This window comes from Rhinopithecus roxellana, chromosome 13 (assembly GCF_007565055.1).
Source record: "Rhinopithecus roxellana isolate Shanxi Qingling chromosome 13, ASM756505v1, whole genome shotgun sequence".
Taxonomy (NCBI): domain Eukaryota; kingdom Metazoa; phylum Chordata; class Mammalia; order Primates; family Cercopithecidae; genus Rhinopithecus; species Rhinopithecus roxellana.
Window position 1 is genome coordinate 13,673,787 of NC_044561.1, and position 18,291 is coordinate 13,692,077.

At 49.0% G+C, this 18,291-nt stretch overlaps 1 protein-coding gene across 9 annotated transcripts in view; it reads right to left on the minus strand.

Annotated features, from left to right (window-relative positions):
- Positions 1–6,219: 6,219 nt before the first annotated feature.
- The window catches only part of APOL5 (apolipoprotein L5), a 31,605-nt gene continuing 19,533 nt past the window's right edge, over positions 6,220–18,291 (minus strand). For 4 of the 9 annotated variants that reach the window (XM_030915432.1, XM_010389147.2, XM_030915430.1 and 1 more), the window contains 4 exons: positions 16,209–16,332; positions 9,312–10,234; positions 7,629–7,793; positions 6,220–7,189 (listed from right to left, as the gene is read on the minus strand). In XM_030915432.1, coding sequence (XP_030771292.1) covers positions 7,161–7,189; positions 7,629–7,793; positions 9,312–10,234; positions 16,209–16,332 — 1,241 coding nt within the window. In that variant the 3' untranslated portion in view covers positions 6,220–7,160. Of the gene's footprint in view, positions 7,190–7,628; positions 7,794–8,359; positions 11,027–16,195; positions 16,333–18,291 lie in introns of those variants that run through there. The other 5 variants (XM_030915433.1, XM_010389149.2, XM_010389150.2 and 2 more) reach the window with 5 other exon arrangements.

Sequence of the window (18,291 nt, forward strand, 5' to 3'; positions counted from 1 at the left end):
TGCCCGGCCAATCCCAGCACTTTGGGAGGCCGAGGTGGGTGGATCACCTGAGGTCAGGAGTTCAAGACCAGCCTGGCCAATATGGTGAAACCCTGTCTCTACTAAAAATACAAAAAAAAAAAAAAAAACTAGCCGGGCATGGTGGTGGGCACCTGTAATCCCAGCTACTCAGGAAGCTGAGTCAGGAGAATCACTTGAACCCAAGAGGCAAAGGTTACAGTGAGCCAGGAACACGCCACTGCACTCCAGCCTGGGCAACAAGAGTGAAACTCTGTCTCAAAAAAAAAAGTTCATATATGTAAAATGCTTAGAAATACATGGCACATAGTATTCACTCAATACATGTTTTATTATTGTTATTATTAATCGTGTGATCCACAGGGATGAGCCAAGCACTCTGGACAACCATCCCAGGCTCCAAAGACAGGACAATGACATGGGTTCTGAGCCTTAAGTCCCAACATCCCCTTGACCTCCCAGTTCTAATTGGTCAGGGCCTATCTTCCCTGCTGAATTGTTTGCTTCTTGTGTCCTCAGGAAACTGAGGCACAGAGAGGTCATAGAGCAAAGCCTCAAACCCCAGCAAGAACCCAGGCAGCTCTCCTGGGGCCGTGTCCCTCGGCCCCGCACAGATCCTGGCACCCAGTGGTTATGGGGGCTCTGTGAGCCTTTCTTTGCTGAGTGGAGGCCCTTCCACTCCTTCCCCCAGTCTTATTCTCTTCATCTGTTCATACAGCCAAGGTTGTGGAATTGTAGAGTCGGGCACAAGCCTTGATGTTCAAATAGTTCAAGCCTCTATTTGACCAATAGCAGCAAAAGGCCCAGAGAGGCTAAACACAAGAGCATATGGCCAGTTATTGGCAGGAGTCGGGGCTGAGGAGCCTCCCCTTTTCCAAATGTTGCCTTGCTGGTGTTTGAAAGTGTTTGCCTGATAGAATAAACAGGAGCATACAATGGTTTTTCCAGTGGAATGCTAAGTTCTCCAAAGTTGGGGTTTTCTGTGCTAGCTCGGGGTTCCTGCTCCAGGGTTCTCTTCATCCAGAGCAGTCAGTAAATGCTTCCCCAGTCTCCTGTCGTGCTTTCTGGAAGCACAGCATCGGCTGAACGTCTGTCAGGTACCGGGGGTGGCCTTAGGTGCCTTCGCATATGAGATCTCATTGAATTTTCACTTAAAAATGAAACTGAGTTCTTCATAAGAACCCCTCATTCTCATCCCCATTTTGTGAGAAAGTCAAAACAGTGGCAGGAGGAGCCTTGCACAGTTTCACACAGGTGGAATGTTTTCTGAGCCTGGATCCGTGGGTCTTGCACAGTTTCACACAGGTGGAATGTTTTCTGAGCCTGGATCCGTGGGTCTTGCACAGTTTCACACAGGTGGAATGTTTTCTGAGCCTGGATCCGTGGGTCTTGCACAGTTTCACACAGGTGGAATGTTTTCTGAGCCTGGATCCGTGGGTCTTGCACAGTTTCACACAGGTGGAATGTTTTCTGAGCCTGGATCCGTGGGTCTTGCACAGTTTCACACAGGTGGAATGTTTTCTGAGCCTGGATCCACAGGTAAGCTGAGGAGTAGTGCAGAGAGAACTGGTCTGCCGGCGGAGAAACAGGCTGGTGGAAAGTGGGGCAGTGAGCTCCTCCTTGGCGGGGACAGGGAAGACTGCCCAGCGCCAGGCCTCTCCTGAGGGCGGCACTGATCCTACCTCCAACCTTTCACCTTTCACGCTTGAGGGCTGCCTGGCCCTGTGACAGAAAAGAGGCAAGTGTGCAAAGTGTTCTCACAGGAAACACCATCACCCCCTGGTTCCTTGTAGGTTTGGAAATCGGCTTCCCGCCCCACAGATGGCAATTTCTCATTTTGAAAGCCAGAATTCTAGATCCTCAAAAGTTGCTTGTCTTGAATCCTTTGGACCAGGGGTCAACCCGCTGTTTCTGAATAGCAGCAGATAGTAAATATTTGTGATTGCACAGGCCTTTCGGTCTCTGTCACAGCTTCTCAACTTGGCCACTGTAGCACAAGAGCAACTGCAGACAGTCAGTGAAAGACCTGGTAATCTTCCAATAAAACTTTAAGAAACAGGCGGTAGGTCTGATTTGGCTCACGCACTGCCGACCCTTGCCTGAATTTGGATCAGTGCTTGTGAAAAATCCCTGCCAAGTGCAGACCGGATGTAACTATTAATTTTGATGTGCATGTGTGGAAAATATTAATCTCCAAATCATTTTAAGAGTAAGTGTTGCCAGAATTGGCAACACTTCCTCAGGCTCAAACTTCAAATTTCTGCCTTAGGCCTGTAAGCACAGGCATGTATGAACTTCAGCCCTCCCATGCTTTAGTGGCGTGACCTCAGGATAACCAAGGCAGTGCAAGGTAGTGGTTAAGAGCAAGGAACCAAGAGTTGGAGGGTTCTGAGTCAGATCTGCCACCTGCTAGGTGGATTACCTTGAGCAACTTATTAATACTTAACAGCTCTGCACCCTAGAGTCCTCGTTTATAAACTTTAGACAATAAATGTTCCTACTTTAGCAGTGTTTTGCAAGGATAAGACAGGACGTGTAGAGTACTCAGCCCAGTGTCTAGAAACTGTTGTTTTCCATAACTATGTGCCATTTGTCATTTGATGAAGTTGGGAAGGCACTTAGCAGAGTTCCTAGTGCACAGGAAACTTTCAGCGAATATTTTGTCTTCCCTTTTTGTCGGGGAGGGAAACAGGGATCAAGGAGTTTCTAGGCAGGCTGGAGTGCAGTGGTGCAATCTCAGCTCACTGCAGCCTGAACCTCCTAGGCTCAAGCGATCCTCCTACCTCAGCCTTCTGAGTAGCTGGAACCACAGGCATGCACCACCACACCTGGCTAATTCTTGTACTTTTTAAAGAGATGGGCTTTCACCGTGTTTGAGGCCAGCTGGGCAACTCCTGAGCTCCATTAATCCTTCTGCCTCGGCCTCCCAAAGTGTTGGGATTATAGGCACAAGCCACCGCACCCTGCCTGAAATGAATCTTGTGGCTGGTAGGTGATAGAGCAGGAGATTCTCCAGGATGGTATTCTTAACACATCCAGACTGAGCTCCTGGTGTGAAAAAGGAGAACTTACCTACAGAATGTCATATATCAGATTTTGCTGGCACGTTGCCATGTATCTCTGAAAACCATGTTGCAGAGGGTGTGGGGTAGGTGGGACAGAGCTGGCCTGGAGGCACCGCCAGGATGTAGGGTCTGGAGACAGGGTTCCAGTGCAGGCTGCATCCATCACGGGCACCGGGAGCTGAAAGGGTGGGAGACACTCCCCGGGCGTTTCCTCCACCATCTCTTCCTTATTGGATCATCCTCATCAGCACAGAACCATGCTGGTATTTCTTCCATCTTTATTTTTTTTTTCCTTTTCTGACCTCACTTCTTCCTCCAGCAAAACCCCTCCAAAACATTGCTTGTACTTCCTGCTTTTTTTATTTTTATTTTTTTTGAGACAGTCTCGCTCTGTGGCCCAGGCTGGAGTGCAATGGCGCAATCTCGGCTCACTGCAACCTCCACCTCCCAGGTTCAAGGGATTCTCCTGCCTCAGCCTCCCGAGTAGCTGGGACTACAGGCGTGCACCACCACGCCCAGTTAGTTTTTGTATTTTTAGTAGAAACAGGGTTTCACCATGTTGGCCAGGCTGGTCTCGAACTCCTGACCTTAAATGATCCGCCCACCTTGGCCTCCAAAGTGCTGGGATTGCAGGTGTGAGCCCCGCGCCCAGCCTCTTTCTGCCTTCTTTTAAAACTTCTCCATTCAGGCTTTTTGTCCTCAGCCATCTCACCATAACCACTCTCGTCGAGGCCACCCGTGGTCTTCACGTCGCTAAATCAGATCGATTCTCCTGTCCCTGACCGTCAGCAGCACTGGCCTGGTGCATCGCTTCTGTGCTTTGAGGCTTTCCTCGCTTGGTGTCCTGGACACCTGCTCCTGGTGCCCCTCTTCCCTCAGTGGCTGCTTCCTTCTCAGTCTCCTTTGAGGGATCCCCAGCTCTCCACATTCTCTTCAAGCTGGGGTGCCCAGGGCTTGGCCTCCGACGTATTTCTCAGACCTGTGTTCACTCTTCTGATCATCTTACCCACCCTCGGGTTTCAGATACCATCTATTTACAGACTTGTATCTCCGGCTAATTTGGTGTTGGAGACCCCACATCTTGAACCGGATGCATGGAACGCATCACCTACTCAGCACCTCCCCTTGCGTGTGTCTTTGGGCATCACAAACGTGACACGTCCAGCCCCAGCACCTTGTTCTCACCCCGCCCCTGCTCCCACCTGTCCGTTTCAGGTGCCGACAGCTCCATCCCGCCAGTTGCTCAGGCCACAATCCCCCGTTATCCCAGCTCTTCCTTCCGTCACACCACAGGTCCAGTCCATGAACAAAGCCTGCGGGCTCTCCCTTCAGAATAGATCCAAAATCTTACCACTTCTCACCACCTCTGTTGCCACCACACTGGTTCAGCTCACCATCCTTTTTCCCGAGGGTTGTTTCTGACACTTGCTAATAGATATCCCATCACCTTGCCCTGTGGTCTCCTCTCAACACAACAGCCAGTGATCCTCCTAAAATCTAAGCCATCAGGTCACTCCTCTGCCTGAAATCCCCCTTGTGTCCCCGCCTCACTCAAAGTAGAAGCCCAAATCCTTACTGTAGCTCTAAGACCCTGCACCTTTTGGCCTCCAGCTCCCTGTCCAGCCTCCTCGCTACCCTCCCTTCGCATTCCCTACCTCTCTCTGCTCCCGGCACCACAAGCACCGCACCCCACCAGCAGCCCCCGAACGTCCCAAGCAGGTGTTTGCCCTCGCTGCTCCCTCTGTCTGGAAAGCTCTTCTCCCAGACACCCTCACCACTTTCATGTCTTTGCTGAAAGATCAGCCTCTCAGAGAGGCGTGCCCCGATGATCCCATTTGAAATTGTGCTCCTGCCCCATCCTACGCTCCATGTAACTCCTTTCCAAACTCATTTTTCCCCCCAACACTCACTACTTTATAATACACTGTAACACTGATTTACTGTGTTTCTTTTCCGTGTTCCCCTGCCTCCACCTTGAGAATGAAAACTTCGTGAAGGCAGGATTTGTTTTGTTTACTGCTTTTCCCCAGTGCCTAGAACAATGCCTTTCCGGGTCTGGATGGACGGATGGGTGGATGGACAGATGGGCTGGAGGCTCCCTATGCTTTCCAGCCATTGCTAACACCATGGAGTGGTCTTCCGTGGAAACACCCATTCTCCCACTGTTGCCTTGTTCCGTGATGAGGAGTCTGCATGCACTCAAATGAAGACCCGCTGACTATGACTTTGTCCTCTTTGGTTGTTTTGAGACGGAGTCTCGCTCTGTCGCCCAGGCTGGAGTACAGTGGCGTGATCTCAGCTCACTGTAACCTCTGCCTCCCAGGTTCACGCCCTTCTCCTGCCTCAGCCTCCCGAGTAGCTGGGACTACAGGCACCCGCCACCTCGCCCGACTAATTTTTAGTATTTTTAGTAGAGACAGGGTTCTACCGTGTTAGCCAGGATGGTCTCAATCTCTTGACCTCGTGATCAGCCCGCCTCAGCCTCCCAAAGTGCTGGGATTACAGGCTTAAGCCATCGCACCCGGCCTTTTTTTTTTTTTTTTGAGACGCAGTCTCCCTCTGTTGCCAGGCTGGAGTGCAGTGGCATGATCTCGGCTCACTGCAACCTCCACCTCCTGAGTTCAAGCGATTCTCCTGCCTCAGCCTCCCAAGTAGCTGGGACTACAGGTGCGTGCCACCACACCCAGATAATTTTTTTTTTTTTTTTTTTTTGAGACGGAGTCTCGCTCTGTCACCCGGGCTGGAGCGCAGTGGCCAGATCTCAGCTCACTGCAAGCTCCGCCTCCCGGGTTCACGCCATTCTCCTGCCTCAGCCTCCCAAGTAGCTGGGACTACAGGCGCCCGCCACCTCGCCCAGCTAGTTTTTTGTATTTTTTAGTAGAGACGGGGTTTCACCATGTTAGCCAGGATGGTCTCGATCTCCTGACCTCGTGATCCGCCCGTTTCGGCCTCCCAAAGTGCTGGGATTACAGGCTTGAGCTACCGCGCCCGGCCAATTTTTTGTTATTTTTAAAAGAGATGGGGTTTCACCGTGTTGGTCAGGCTAGTCTCGAACTCCTGATATCGTGATCTGCCCACCTCGGCCTCCCAAAGTGCTGCGATTACAGACGTGAGCCACCGCGCCTGGCCGAGTTTGTCCTGTTTTTAAACATTTTATTTTAGATTTGCAGTAAATATTTATTATCTATATTCCTTCTATTTTATAAAACAGTAATGTGCGTAACTGAAGACTTGAAAAACACAGAAAGGCAGAAAGAAGAGGGGACACATCACCACGTTTACCCCTGAACAGCCACACCGGGACCTTGCTGTGCTCCTTGGAAGGGTTTTGTTTTCCTGCACACAGGTCTGAGATGTGCTTTCCTTAAGTAAAAGGTAAGGAAGTCCCTGCTCTTTTCCACCTAATAACACAAGCGACATTTTCCTCGTGAACCCAGTCATTGAGGGAGCATCATTTCTGACAGCTACCTAGTGTTTTATCAAGTGGATGAATATTTTGTATGTAACCAGTTCCCTAGCACTGGAACATTTTAATGGCTTCACATTTTTCATGATTATAAATTATGCTACAGTAAAGGGATGATTTTCTCCCAGTCACAGCTTTTCTCAAATCACTAACTTGTCATTGCAGGAACCCTGGGAATGGAGAATGGATCTTAGCTTGAGCAACAGTCTCCACGCAAAGGTGTTGACTGCAGAGTCATGACAGATGACAGGAGGGAAGAGGGGGAGGAGTGGCAGGTGATAGTTTAAAAATGTTTTCATTTTCATTATGAAGGTACTATGTAGTTACATACAATTTGGAAAATACATAAGTTTGGACTGTGTTCCAGCTCCAGTTTTAATTAACATGAACATGTAGGTCTTCTCGGCCTCCAACTCCATCTGTACCCACGAAAAAGCTGGTCTCTTGCCAATGTGTCTTCCACCCCAGGTATTCCTGGAGTCCGCAAGGGTGACCACAAACCACTAGAGGTTTGTCTTCTATTATCATCGCTGCTGGTTTTTATTATTGCCACTAAAGCTTCCCTACCCCCATTATTCTTCATCGAAGACTTGCATTTTGCCTTTGTTAAATCAAGGTTCAGTGGTGACAGGGTGACCAACTAGGGTAAAAAAAAGAAAGGAAATAGTTTACTCACTTCTGCAGCATCTTAGGGATCCCACAGTGGGTTCACTTGAAATCCCAGAAATGACAGGGCTGGGCGAGGTCATTCTTCACTTTGCACACCTAGCCCTTGTCTGTCTTATTCACTGCTAGGCCTGGCATGACGCCTGGCACAGAGGTGTGCCCAATTGAGATTTGTGCATTGATGAACTTCATGAATGAACGAATGGCTCATCTGGCAGGAAGTACAGAGAGAGCTCTGTGAGATGACTGGCAAAGGCACCAGGTGGCGTGGCAGGTGGCCGGATGGAAAGGTAACAGCGGCCTCTCTCCCCGTTAGGCCCTCCCTTCCCTTCTCCGAGGCCCACCCACCCAAGGAGGGGTTACTTCACTGTCATGGGTTCCCACAGCTCCTGGCTTGCTTGCATCCCACTTACCTCTTCTCGCTGTCAGTGTCTTCCCGGGGCCTGGTGCTGGTGGGGCTGGCTGGTGGCCAAGTGTCCTTGGGGCAGAGACTGTCCTCTTTGGTGTTCTCGGTGCCCCGCCAGGGCCCAGACTAGGCTGGTGCTCCACGACAGGCCAGGGGAGAGGTGAGCGAGACCCTGTGGAACATGAGTCTCTGCATCTCACAGCTTCCAAGAAAGTGATCTGCCCCGGATGTTCAGAAGCTCAAATATGTTCCCAGAGAGCAAAACTCTATCGGTTTTGAGAGGATAAGAAGAGAACCCCTCCTGCCCCAGAAGAGTGGATCCTAAACTTGGCTGCACCACAGAATTACCTGGAGATCTTTAAAAATGTCTAAAGTCGGCCGGGCATGGTGGCTCACGCCTGTAATCCCAGCACTTTGGGAGGCCAAGGCGGGTGGATCACGAGGTCAGGAGATCGAGACCATCCTAACTAACACGGTGAAACCCCGTCTCTACTAAAAATACAAAAAAAATTAGCCAGGCGTGGTGGCGGGCACCTGTAGTCCCTGCTACTCGGGGGACTGAGGCAGGAGAATGGTGTGAACCCGGGAGGCGGAGCTTGCAGTGAGCCAAGGTTGCACCACTGCACTCCAGCCTGGGCGACAGAGCAAGACTCCATCTCAAAAAAAAAAGAAGGGTCTAAAGTCCAGGTCATATACCAGACCAACTGAAGCCCAGCCCCTGGGGTAGGACCCACCCACTTGTATTTTCTGCAGTTTCCAGATAATTCCAACATGCAGACGCATTTGGAGCCATCTCGTAAATCCTCAGCCCAACACAGGCTCCATTTAACGAAAATCTGTTGAATGGACAATGAGTGAATGAATGTTTCAGCCTTCACATCTTCGGCAAAGACTTACATGCCCCCTTTCCCAGGTTTCAGTTTGTGGCCTTGCCACCCGTCGTTCTATTAAACGTGAATCTCGAAACTCTCCTTTATTTTTGGTAGCAGTTTTCCTGTTTCAGTTTTCATATCTAGGAATTTAATTTCTCTACATAGGAAAATCTAGAACTCTAAACTATCTTTCAAATAAAAATCCTTTCCCAACTCATTGGAAGTGTCATTTTTATCACGCAATGCCACATTCATGTCATTCAACACGTATTTCTGGCACACTGGCTACGTGCCAAGCACTGCTAGGTGCTGGGAATACTGGTATGGACAAGAGGGACACAATGGCCCAGCCGTCACCACCCAGACTGATAAACTGGCTCATCTGGTCTTGTGGCCTCTACCCAGGAACCGGCTCAGCGCAAGAGGATGACTTCGACTTCCGATGATGTCATCTCCAATCCGAGCAACCAGCACTCCTCACTCCCGGGACCCCTATCCGCCAAATTATCCTTCCCTGCTGGAGCCTGCAGACCACAGGAGAGGCAGACAGGAAGCACCCCCACAAACACACACATATGGGATTTCAAGAATTTATGGTTATTTATGGTCAGGGCTTTGAGAGAAGAGAATGCAATCCTGGGAGGAACTGAGGGCACCCAGTTAATGTCAGGGGTGTGGGGGCAAGTCCTCTCTTTGAAGAAAGGACAGCTGTAGTTATGCACTGATGTGTCCGTTTGTTTAGCATTCCTCGCCCCCCACCCCCATGCTAAGCTTTTAGAAGAGCAAGACCACATCTGTGTCATTTGCTGCCTTCCTACCTTCTGGTTTAATCACACGGGATCCTCGAACAGCCCTTCCCCGGCAGCTGGAAGAGGTCCGGCTTGCCTTCTGTAGCAGGTGCCGGTGGCGCTCAGTGAGCCAGTCCAGGTCCTGCTCCAGCTTCTTAGCAAGTGTCCTCAGTTCCTCCGCTGTCTCCGTCCTTGCCCCATCCTCCAGGTGCTTCCAGCTCTGCAGGAAGCTGCTCATGTCTTTCAACAGTAAGAAGCCAGCCCCAGCAGCACCCATCACCCGGGCACCATTGGTCATAGCCAGAGTTGTGCCCTCAAAGGCTCTCTGCACCCCTCTAGCCCTCCAGAAAGGGATGTGTCTTGTGACCACAAAATTCTTGACCATAGCCATGAACCCAGAGTTGGCTTTGGCCATCTGGTAGGCACGAAGGTCCCTGATGCCCTTGATGGCTTTTACACACTTATCAACACAAAAGCCAGCAGCCCCGATTTCAGACCAATTTATTTCTCCGAAAGCCTCATGTGATGTCGTCAGAGGCCCCAGTCGGCTGGCTTTGTCTCTTGCTGCTGAATTGCTCCTATTTTCTAAAACATTTGTTACTATGTTGGTGATGGCAGCTGCTGCCCCCAACCCTGTCGCAGCTGCTGAGAGCATGAGACTGCCTCCTGCTGTCACAGGTGCTAGGGCCAAACCCAGGAGGCTCATGACCCCAGAAACAGCCCCGGAAGAGCTGGCCACCAGGCTGGTCTTGGTCAGCAACTTGTGAGTGGTGTCAACTTGGTCCGCAAGGGTGTTAAGTTCTTTGATGTTCTGTTCTAGCTCAAATTTGTGCAAAGGAAAATATGAGAGAAACAGTTTTTCCTCCTCTGACAGATACCCATCTGGCATGGAATCTTTGTCACATCGCGTCAGTTCTTCAAACAGAACACAGGACAGCATATCAGCCTCATCACTGTGGACAGTTGACATCAAATTGTTAATTTTCCAACTCTGGCACAGGTTCACCAGTGAGGCTAAAGACATTGAGGTAATCTGAGTACTAAAATGTGTGCAGGAGGCAGAGCCCTGGGAATCAAGGTACAATGTCAAAACCACCTTTGCAGAAATTCTAACAGTGGGGAAATTCTGGCAGTGAAAGGGGTCTACCCTAACTGGCTTCATCTTGCTTCTAACCTCCAAGCTGTTCTTGTTCTTTCTTCTGGGCATAGGCTCAACTAACTTTGGGAGGAATTTAGTTTATAGTTTAACTTTCAAACAAAGATGACAACAGCCCCCTCCCGAAACAAACCCCCTTCTTGCCTAGGGACCAGACTGCCTTTATAGGACTAAAAAATTAGCCATAATATTAGAAATTATAATTTAAGTGTCATTCAACCAGAGGCCACAAGATTCTAAACCTCCCCAGTTGCTCCTCGACATCACATCACTATTGGAAAACCTAACACGAGTGCTTGAGATATTTTTCAGACCCTGCACTCAGTGGGTCAGCTGTTGCCACCCAGACTGATAAACTGGCTCATCTGGTCTTGTGGCCTCTACCCAGGAACCGGCTCAGTGCAAGACGGCGACTTCGACTTCCTATGATTTCATCTCCAACCCCAGCAATCAGTACTCCTCACTCCCTGGACCCCTACCTGCCAAATTATCCTTTAAAAAAAAAACAGTCCTGGCCAGGCATGGTGGCTCATGCCTGTAATCCCAGCATTTTGGGAGGCCCAGGTGAGCGGATCACAGGGTCAGGAGTTCAAAACCAGCCTGGCCAATATGGTAAAACCCCATCTCTACTAAAAATAGAAAAGTTAGCTGGTCGTGGTGGTGGGCGCCTATAGTCCCAGCTACTCGGGAAGCTGTGGCAGGAGAATTACTTGAACCCGGGAAGCGGAGGTTGCAGTGAGCCCAGATCGCGCCACTGCACTCCAGCCTGGGCAACAGAGTGAGACTTCGTCTCAAAAAAAAAAAAAAAACAACAACAACAACAACAACAACAACAAAACCCACTCCTCAAATTTTTGGAGAAACTGACTTGAGTAATAATAAAACTCCAGTCTCCCATTCATCTGGCTCTGCACGAATTAAACTCTTGATTGCAATTCCCCTGTCTTCATAAATCAACTGTATCTGGGCAGAGGGCAAAATGAACCCACTGGGCTGTTACAGTGTGGGCAGCAGACAGACAGACAGACAGAAGGTCCACTCTGGCCTGGAGCCCTGGGTGGGGGTGGCATGTGTTTTGAGCAGGAGCACAGTTTGAACTACCCCTATGCAGGCCCAGGCTGGTGGCTTACTATTCCATTCATCCACAAACAGCTCTCTTCTAAATGTATGTGGATACTAGCCCAGGCCCAGTGGCTTGCATCTGTAATCCCAGCACTTTGGGACACCGAGGTGGATGGATCACCTAAGGTCAGGAGTTCGAGACCAGCCTGGCCAACATGGTGAAATCCTATCTCTACTAAAAATACAAAAATTAGCCGGGCATGGTAGTGGGTGCCTGTAGTCCCAGATACTCAGGAGGCTGAGGCAGGAGAATCGCTTGATCCTAGGAGGCGGAGGTTGCACTGAGCCGAGATCGCACCATAGCACTCCAGCCTGGGCAACAACAGTGAAACTCTCTCTCAAAAAAAAAAAAAAAAAAATTAATAAAATAAATGTATGGGGATACTGATGTTATGAATAAAATGTAACTTAAAAGCTTCACTGACTTTTGTCACCAAGTCTTTTCCTAAAAAAGACATATGTACATGCATACATTTATAATTTATACATATATAACAAGTTGTGACCAATCTGATTAAAAAACAGCACCAAAAGTATACAGAGCAGATGCCATGATCTTCTTTTTCTTTTTTTTTTTTTTTTGAGACGGAGTCTCGCTCTGTCGCCCAGGCTGGAGTGCAGTGGCCGGATCTCCGCTCACTGCAAGCTCCGCCTCCCGGGTTCACGCCATTCTCCTGCCTCAGCCTCCGGAGTAGCTGGGACTACAGGCGCCGCCACCGCGCCCGGCTAGATTTTTGTATTTTTTAGTAGAGACGGGGTTTCACCGTGTTAGCCAGGATGGTCTCCATCTCCTGACCTCGTGATCCGCCCGTCTCAGCCTCCCAACGTGCTGGGATTACAGGCTTGAGCCACCGCGCCTGGCTTTTTTTTTTTTTTTTTTTTTTAAACATGTTTGCTTGAAAATTGTGGTTGCTTCTGGGCGGGGAACCTGGGACATCGGGAAATAGGATTTAAGGGGAGACTTTTTTTTTTTTTGAGATGGGGTCTCACTATATTGCCCAGGCTGGCCTCAAACTCCTGGGTTCAAGTGGTGCTCCCCAGCAGCGGGGACCACAGGTACATGCAACCACACCTAGCGACACTGACTTTTTACTATTTGCCCTTTTGTTCCTCTTAGCTTTTGTGTCATATGCATGTACGATCATTTTTAAAAATTAGTAAAAGAGTCTACATTTCCAAAGCAAACGTTTGGGGATCTTCAAGAAGACAACCACATATCCCCCTTCCACGGGAGAGGGCGCACTGCCATTCAGTTGGACAGTGTTGAATATTTTGAAAACAAAGTAGATTTTTTTTGTTTTGAGACGGAGTCTCACTCTATTGTCCAGGCTGGAGTGCAGCGCCGCGATCTCAGCTCACTGCAACCTCCACCTCCAGAGTTCAAGTCATTCTCCTGCCTCAGCCTCCCAAGTAGTCAGGCATGAGGCACCACCAGGCCGGGCTAATTTTTGTATTTTTAGTAGAGGCAGGGTTTTGCTATGTTGGCCAGGCTGGTCTCGAACTCCTGACCTCAAGTGATCCACCCCCCCCTCTCGGCCTCCCCAAGTTTTGGGATTACAGGTATGAGCCACCGCGCCCAGCCCAAAGTAGACTTCTAACAAAAGTGTGGTCATACTTAGAAATAGTGAGATCTACTCTGGCCACTTGTTAACGGGCAAGTGACTGAAGCTTGTAAATCTTAAGAAAAAATGAGGAAAAGGGAAAAAAGGCACAACTGGGAAAATTCTCTCCACTCAAACTTTTCCTGTAATTTTAAAAAAGAATCACCATTCAGTTTTCCTGTTGAATCATTTTGGCTCAGTATCTGGAACTTCAGAGTTATGCAGGACCTTTGAGAATCACTGTTCTTAAGAACCTTTTTCTTATGGAATTTGGGACTTCCAGCGTGGGTATTGCTGGACTATGGACTGTATGTGTGACTTTCTACAGCACGTAACAGGGTCTGACTTGTATGTTCCTTAGGTTGGTTCTGGCCTGTCTCCTAATGGAGCATCTACAACAGACTTGGCTTGGGTTTGATGGATAGTGAGAGAAGGTCTATGGGAAAGGATGCAAGGCTGTGGGCAAACTGTACTTGGACCAAGGAACCCCAAGGCCTGAACGGAACTGTGGACAATGGACTTAGAATCCTCTGCTCCCTAGCCAAGGCCATTAGCAGCCTCAAGTGGACCAGCCCTGGGTCCCTCCCTCCTCCCTCCTGGGGGAAGCAGGAGGGGCCTTCTGACATCCTTCCTCGTCTTCAAGTCACTCTTCTAAGAAAGGGCTTCATCAGGGTTTAAAGTGAACATCTCTGTAAACCTAGGATTTCAGTGCCCCCTCTCAACCTAAGTTTTAGAACTATGAGATGTTAGAGCTGGAAGCCCTTCCAGGTCGCCTGGTACACAGATGGCAGAGGCATAACCTCCCTGCTATTGTTAGTGAGGGTGTCTATAGCACAGGAGAATCGCGGTGCCACATCTAGGCTCTTTGGGAAAGAGTGCTGCTGTGACCTAGCGGGCACCATCTAGGCACAACACAGAAGATAAACAGTAATCTGCCACATTTGTGCCATCAATGAGCCCAGTCCCTCATTTACAGAGGAGCAAACCGGCTCCAAAAAGGAGGGACATTCCCTGATTACAATCGAGTTAGTGGTGGAGTTAGGGTAAGAACCTAGGGCTGGGCGCAATGGCTCAGCCTGTAATCCCAGCACTTTGGGAGGCCCAGGTGGGCAGATCACTTGAGGTCAGGAGTTCAAGACCAGCCCGACCAACGTGATGAAACCCCGTCACTACTAAAAACACAAAAATTATCCAGGTGTGGTGGTGGGCACCTGTAATCCCAGCTACCTGGGAGGCTGAGGCAGGAGAATCGCGTGAACCTGGGAGGCAGAGGTTGCAGTGAGCCGAGATGGCGCCATTGCACTCCAGCCTGGGCGACAAGAGGGAAACTCCGTCTCCTGAAGCCTCTAGTCTGCCTCAACCACTGGCTGATTTTCCCCGAGATACGAAAAATCATCCCTCTCCCTTTACCAAAGGAGGAGAGGTGAACATTGTACAAGCACATAGGAAGGGCCCCCGTTAACTCCGGTCCACGCAGCATGCGTCGGCCAGTAGCCAAAGTCTAGGACACGGATAAGTAAAATGGTGGTGCCTGTGCCTGAAAAGTCAATGCCTTTTTTGGGAGCTTTCCCAGACTTAACGGGAGCCTTGGGGGGAAATCTTGACAGCAGAGGTGGGAGAGAGAACAGTAGAGGGAAGCTGGGCCAAGGACACAGAGAAGTGAATGACTGTACCTGTGCCTGAAAGCGCAGGCAACCCATTTGCATGAAGCATGAAGATTTTATCTTTAGGCGCTTGGCTGCTATAAATTGCGGGAGCATTGCAACCCACTTTAGAGAACCTTATGGACACTTTGGCAAGAGTGAAGTGCAGCAGAGTCTGTTGTGAGTCTATTGCTACAGCCGAGCTCTGTGGGAGAGTCTGAACGCCCAGGCCAAGGCAATGGAAAGGCACGTCCCAGGAGCTTGGATCTCAAGGCAAGACTCAGACATTGTCATGGGTTGGGAAAGGCTGAAGGCAGACCCAGGAAGGAATACTCCTGGATTGGGAGAAAACCAGCAAATTCTGCTTCTAGGATTCCATTGCCCTCTAAGCCATGTGTCTGGGCATCTATCAGTATACAATGTACTTACCATTACCAAAGGATTTTTTTTTTTTGGATGAAGTCTTGCTCTGTCGCCCAGGCTAGAGTGCAGTAGCGGTGCGATCTTGGCTCACTGCAACCTCCGCCTCACGGGTTCAAGCAATTCTCCTGCCTCAGCCCCCCACGTAGCTGGGATTACAGGCATGCTCCACCACACCTAGCTAATTTCTGTATTTTTAGTAGAGACGAGGTTTCACCATGTTGGCCAGTCTGGTCTTGAACTCCTGACCTCAAGTGATCCGCCCACCTCGGCCTCCCAAAATTCTGGGATTACAAGCATAAGCCACCATGCCTGCACTTACCAAAGGTTTTATATTTTTTTTACTAAGATATTTTTTATGCGGATGTGTACGTTTTTCCCCTTTTTTGCATATCTCCAATTGCACATGAGACAACATGAGCAATGCTTCAGTCAACTTGGTTGGAACCCATTTGTAGTTTCATCCTATGAAGGTAGCTACAGATCTGGATATTAACAATCAGATTTTATTCCTTCATTCAAATACTCATTGACGGCCGGGCGTGGTGGCTCACACCTGTAATCCCAGCACATTGGGAGGCCGAGGTGGGTGGAGCATTTGAGGTCATGAGTTCAAGACCAGCCTGGCCAACATGGCAAAACTCCATCTCTACACACAATATAAAAATTAGCCGGGCGTGGTGGCAGGCGTCTGTAATACCAGCTACTCAGGAGGCTGAGGCAGGAGAATCACTTGAACCCGGGAGGCAGAGGCTGCAGTGAGCTGAGATCGTCCCACTGCACTCCAACCTGGGTGACAGAGAAGAGACTCTGTCTCAAAACAAAACAAAACAAAACCAAACCCAAATACTCATTGAGTGCCGGGTCTGTGCCAGGCACTATGTTTTAGATGCTGGGATTGTGGTCATAGCATAACAGTCCGTTCTCTGCCCTCACAGAACTCACGTTATGGGGACTTCCCCCAGACCTCACCTCCGTAGATTACCTTTGGAAGCCACATTTCTTCACAACCTTCTCCCAAGCCTGGAGATGGACGAAGATTAGGGACATTTCTTCTTGAGTCATCTCAGTCCAAAAAGACATAACAGCGCTCCGGGAAAGTCGGCTGTCTAATTACAATATTGGAGAATTAGAAGAAAAAAAAAAGTTAGAATACAACAAAAATCTTAATGTCTCAGAAATGTCACATGATTTTTGTCTAATGATTTTAACGGAACAAACCATGGGAATGCCCAAGGCTGACTAGGATGCAATAAAACTGGAAATCTCTTAGGCTTCTGGTGGCAAAGTAGATTGCTAAAGCACTTTTGAAATGTTGACATTATACATTGATGAAATGGGAGTGGACGGGGAAGTGCTGCGTAGAGAAGCGCATGGTCCCTGGTGAGGGTTCTACCCTCCGGCCTGGGCCCATGGATATAAGTGAGGACAAGCATTTCTGTTTTCATTCCCAAATGTTGCATTTTCCAAGACCTCTCTGGCTCGCCATGTCCCCGCCTAGCAGGCAGACACACACAAGCAGCTGGACGTCGAGAGGAACACACAGGCAGAAGAACACACCAACAGATGCTGACAGGTCATCCACAGCTGGATGACATGGAGTTCAGCCAAAGGCAGTTGGAGGAGAACCTGGCCGCTGAGTGGCCCAACTCCAGGGGAAGACCACCTTCCCACTCCATCCCCTTTCTGGCTCCCCATCCACCTGCTGAGAGCTACATTCAATAAAACCTTGCACTCATTCTCCAAGCCCACGTGTGATCCAATTTTTCTGGCATACTAGGGCAAGAACCCTGGAATACAGAAATTAGACCAGAGCTCTGCCTTATCCTTCCGATAAGCTCCCTGGGGCTTTGGGAGCTGCAAACACTGAATCCTAGATGGCACTGCTGTGGGGTCGGAGCCCATGCTCCTCACGACCTGCACGTCCGTATGCTGCCCCTAGGGGTTTGAGCTGCAGAGCACCGAAGAAGTGAGCCACAGCCTGTTTTATACCGTGCAAGGGGGAAAAGGGAACTTTTCCCATTTCATTAAGTCACAAAAGTCTTCTGAGAATCATCCAATAACACAATGATAGGCACCAAGACAATCGGGGCCATGTTATTGATAACACTGTTAACTTGGGAGCAAGTGAACGATCATTCAGTCCAGTGCCTATCATCTATAATCCTGAGAGAGGCACAGTCCAGTCCCTGCTGAATGACACCTGCCTGATGACAAGGCTCGTGGGCGGGATGGTGGTTGCTTTTGCCCAGGCAGGCAACATGGCAGAGTCCACCTTGTTCAGATACTCTTTCTCACATTGCAGCTTCTTTTGTTGCTCAAAAATCACTTTAAATGTATTTTCAATATAATTTGACAAAAAAATTGTCAAATTTGACAAAAAATAAAATTTGACAAAAATCACCCCTAGTTCCACTACTACTGATTTTATTCTCTACTTCCAGTAATTTTTCAAATCCATATTATTTCTTGCATGGTTTTTATACTTATAATGGTGTGTCCTGTTTTTATTATTTATTATTATTATTTTTGAGACGGTCTCACTCTGTCACCCAGGCTGGAATGCAGCGGTGCGATCTCGGCTCACTGTAACCTCCACCTCCTGGGTTCAAGTGATTGTCCTGTCTCAGCCTCCCGAGACATTGGAATTATAGGTGCGCACCACCAAGCCCAGCTAATTCTTGTATTTGTAGTAGAGATGGGGGTTTCACCATGTTGGCCAGGCTGGTCTCAAACTCCCGACCTCAGGTGATCCATCTGCCTCAGCCTCCCAAAGTGCTGGGATTACAGGCATGAGCCGATGTGGCCAGCCACATGCCCTGTTTTTAAAATGTAATGTTATACAATATACAAGTATTTTCCATCTTGCTATGCAGTTGTTATAATGATTATTTTTGATGACTCTATGCTGTTTCCTTAAGAGAAGATATATTGTCCTGTTTATAGAAACACTCCCTTATCATGGCACTTTGGCATCTTTTTTTTTTTTTTTTTGAGACGGGTTCTTGCTCTGTTGTCCAGGCTGCAGCACAGTGGCACTATCTCCCAGTTCAAGTAATTCTCCTGCC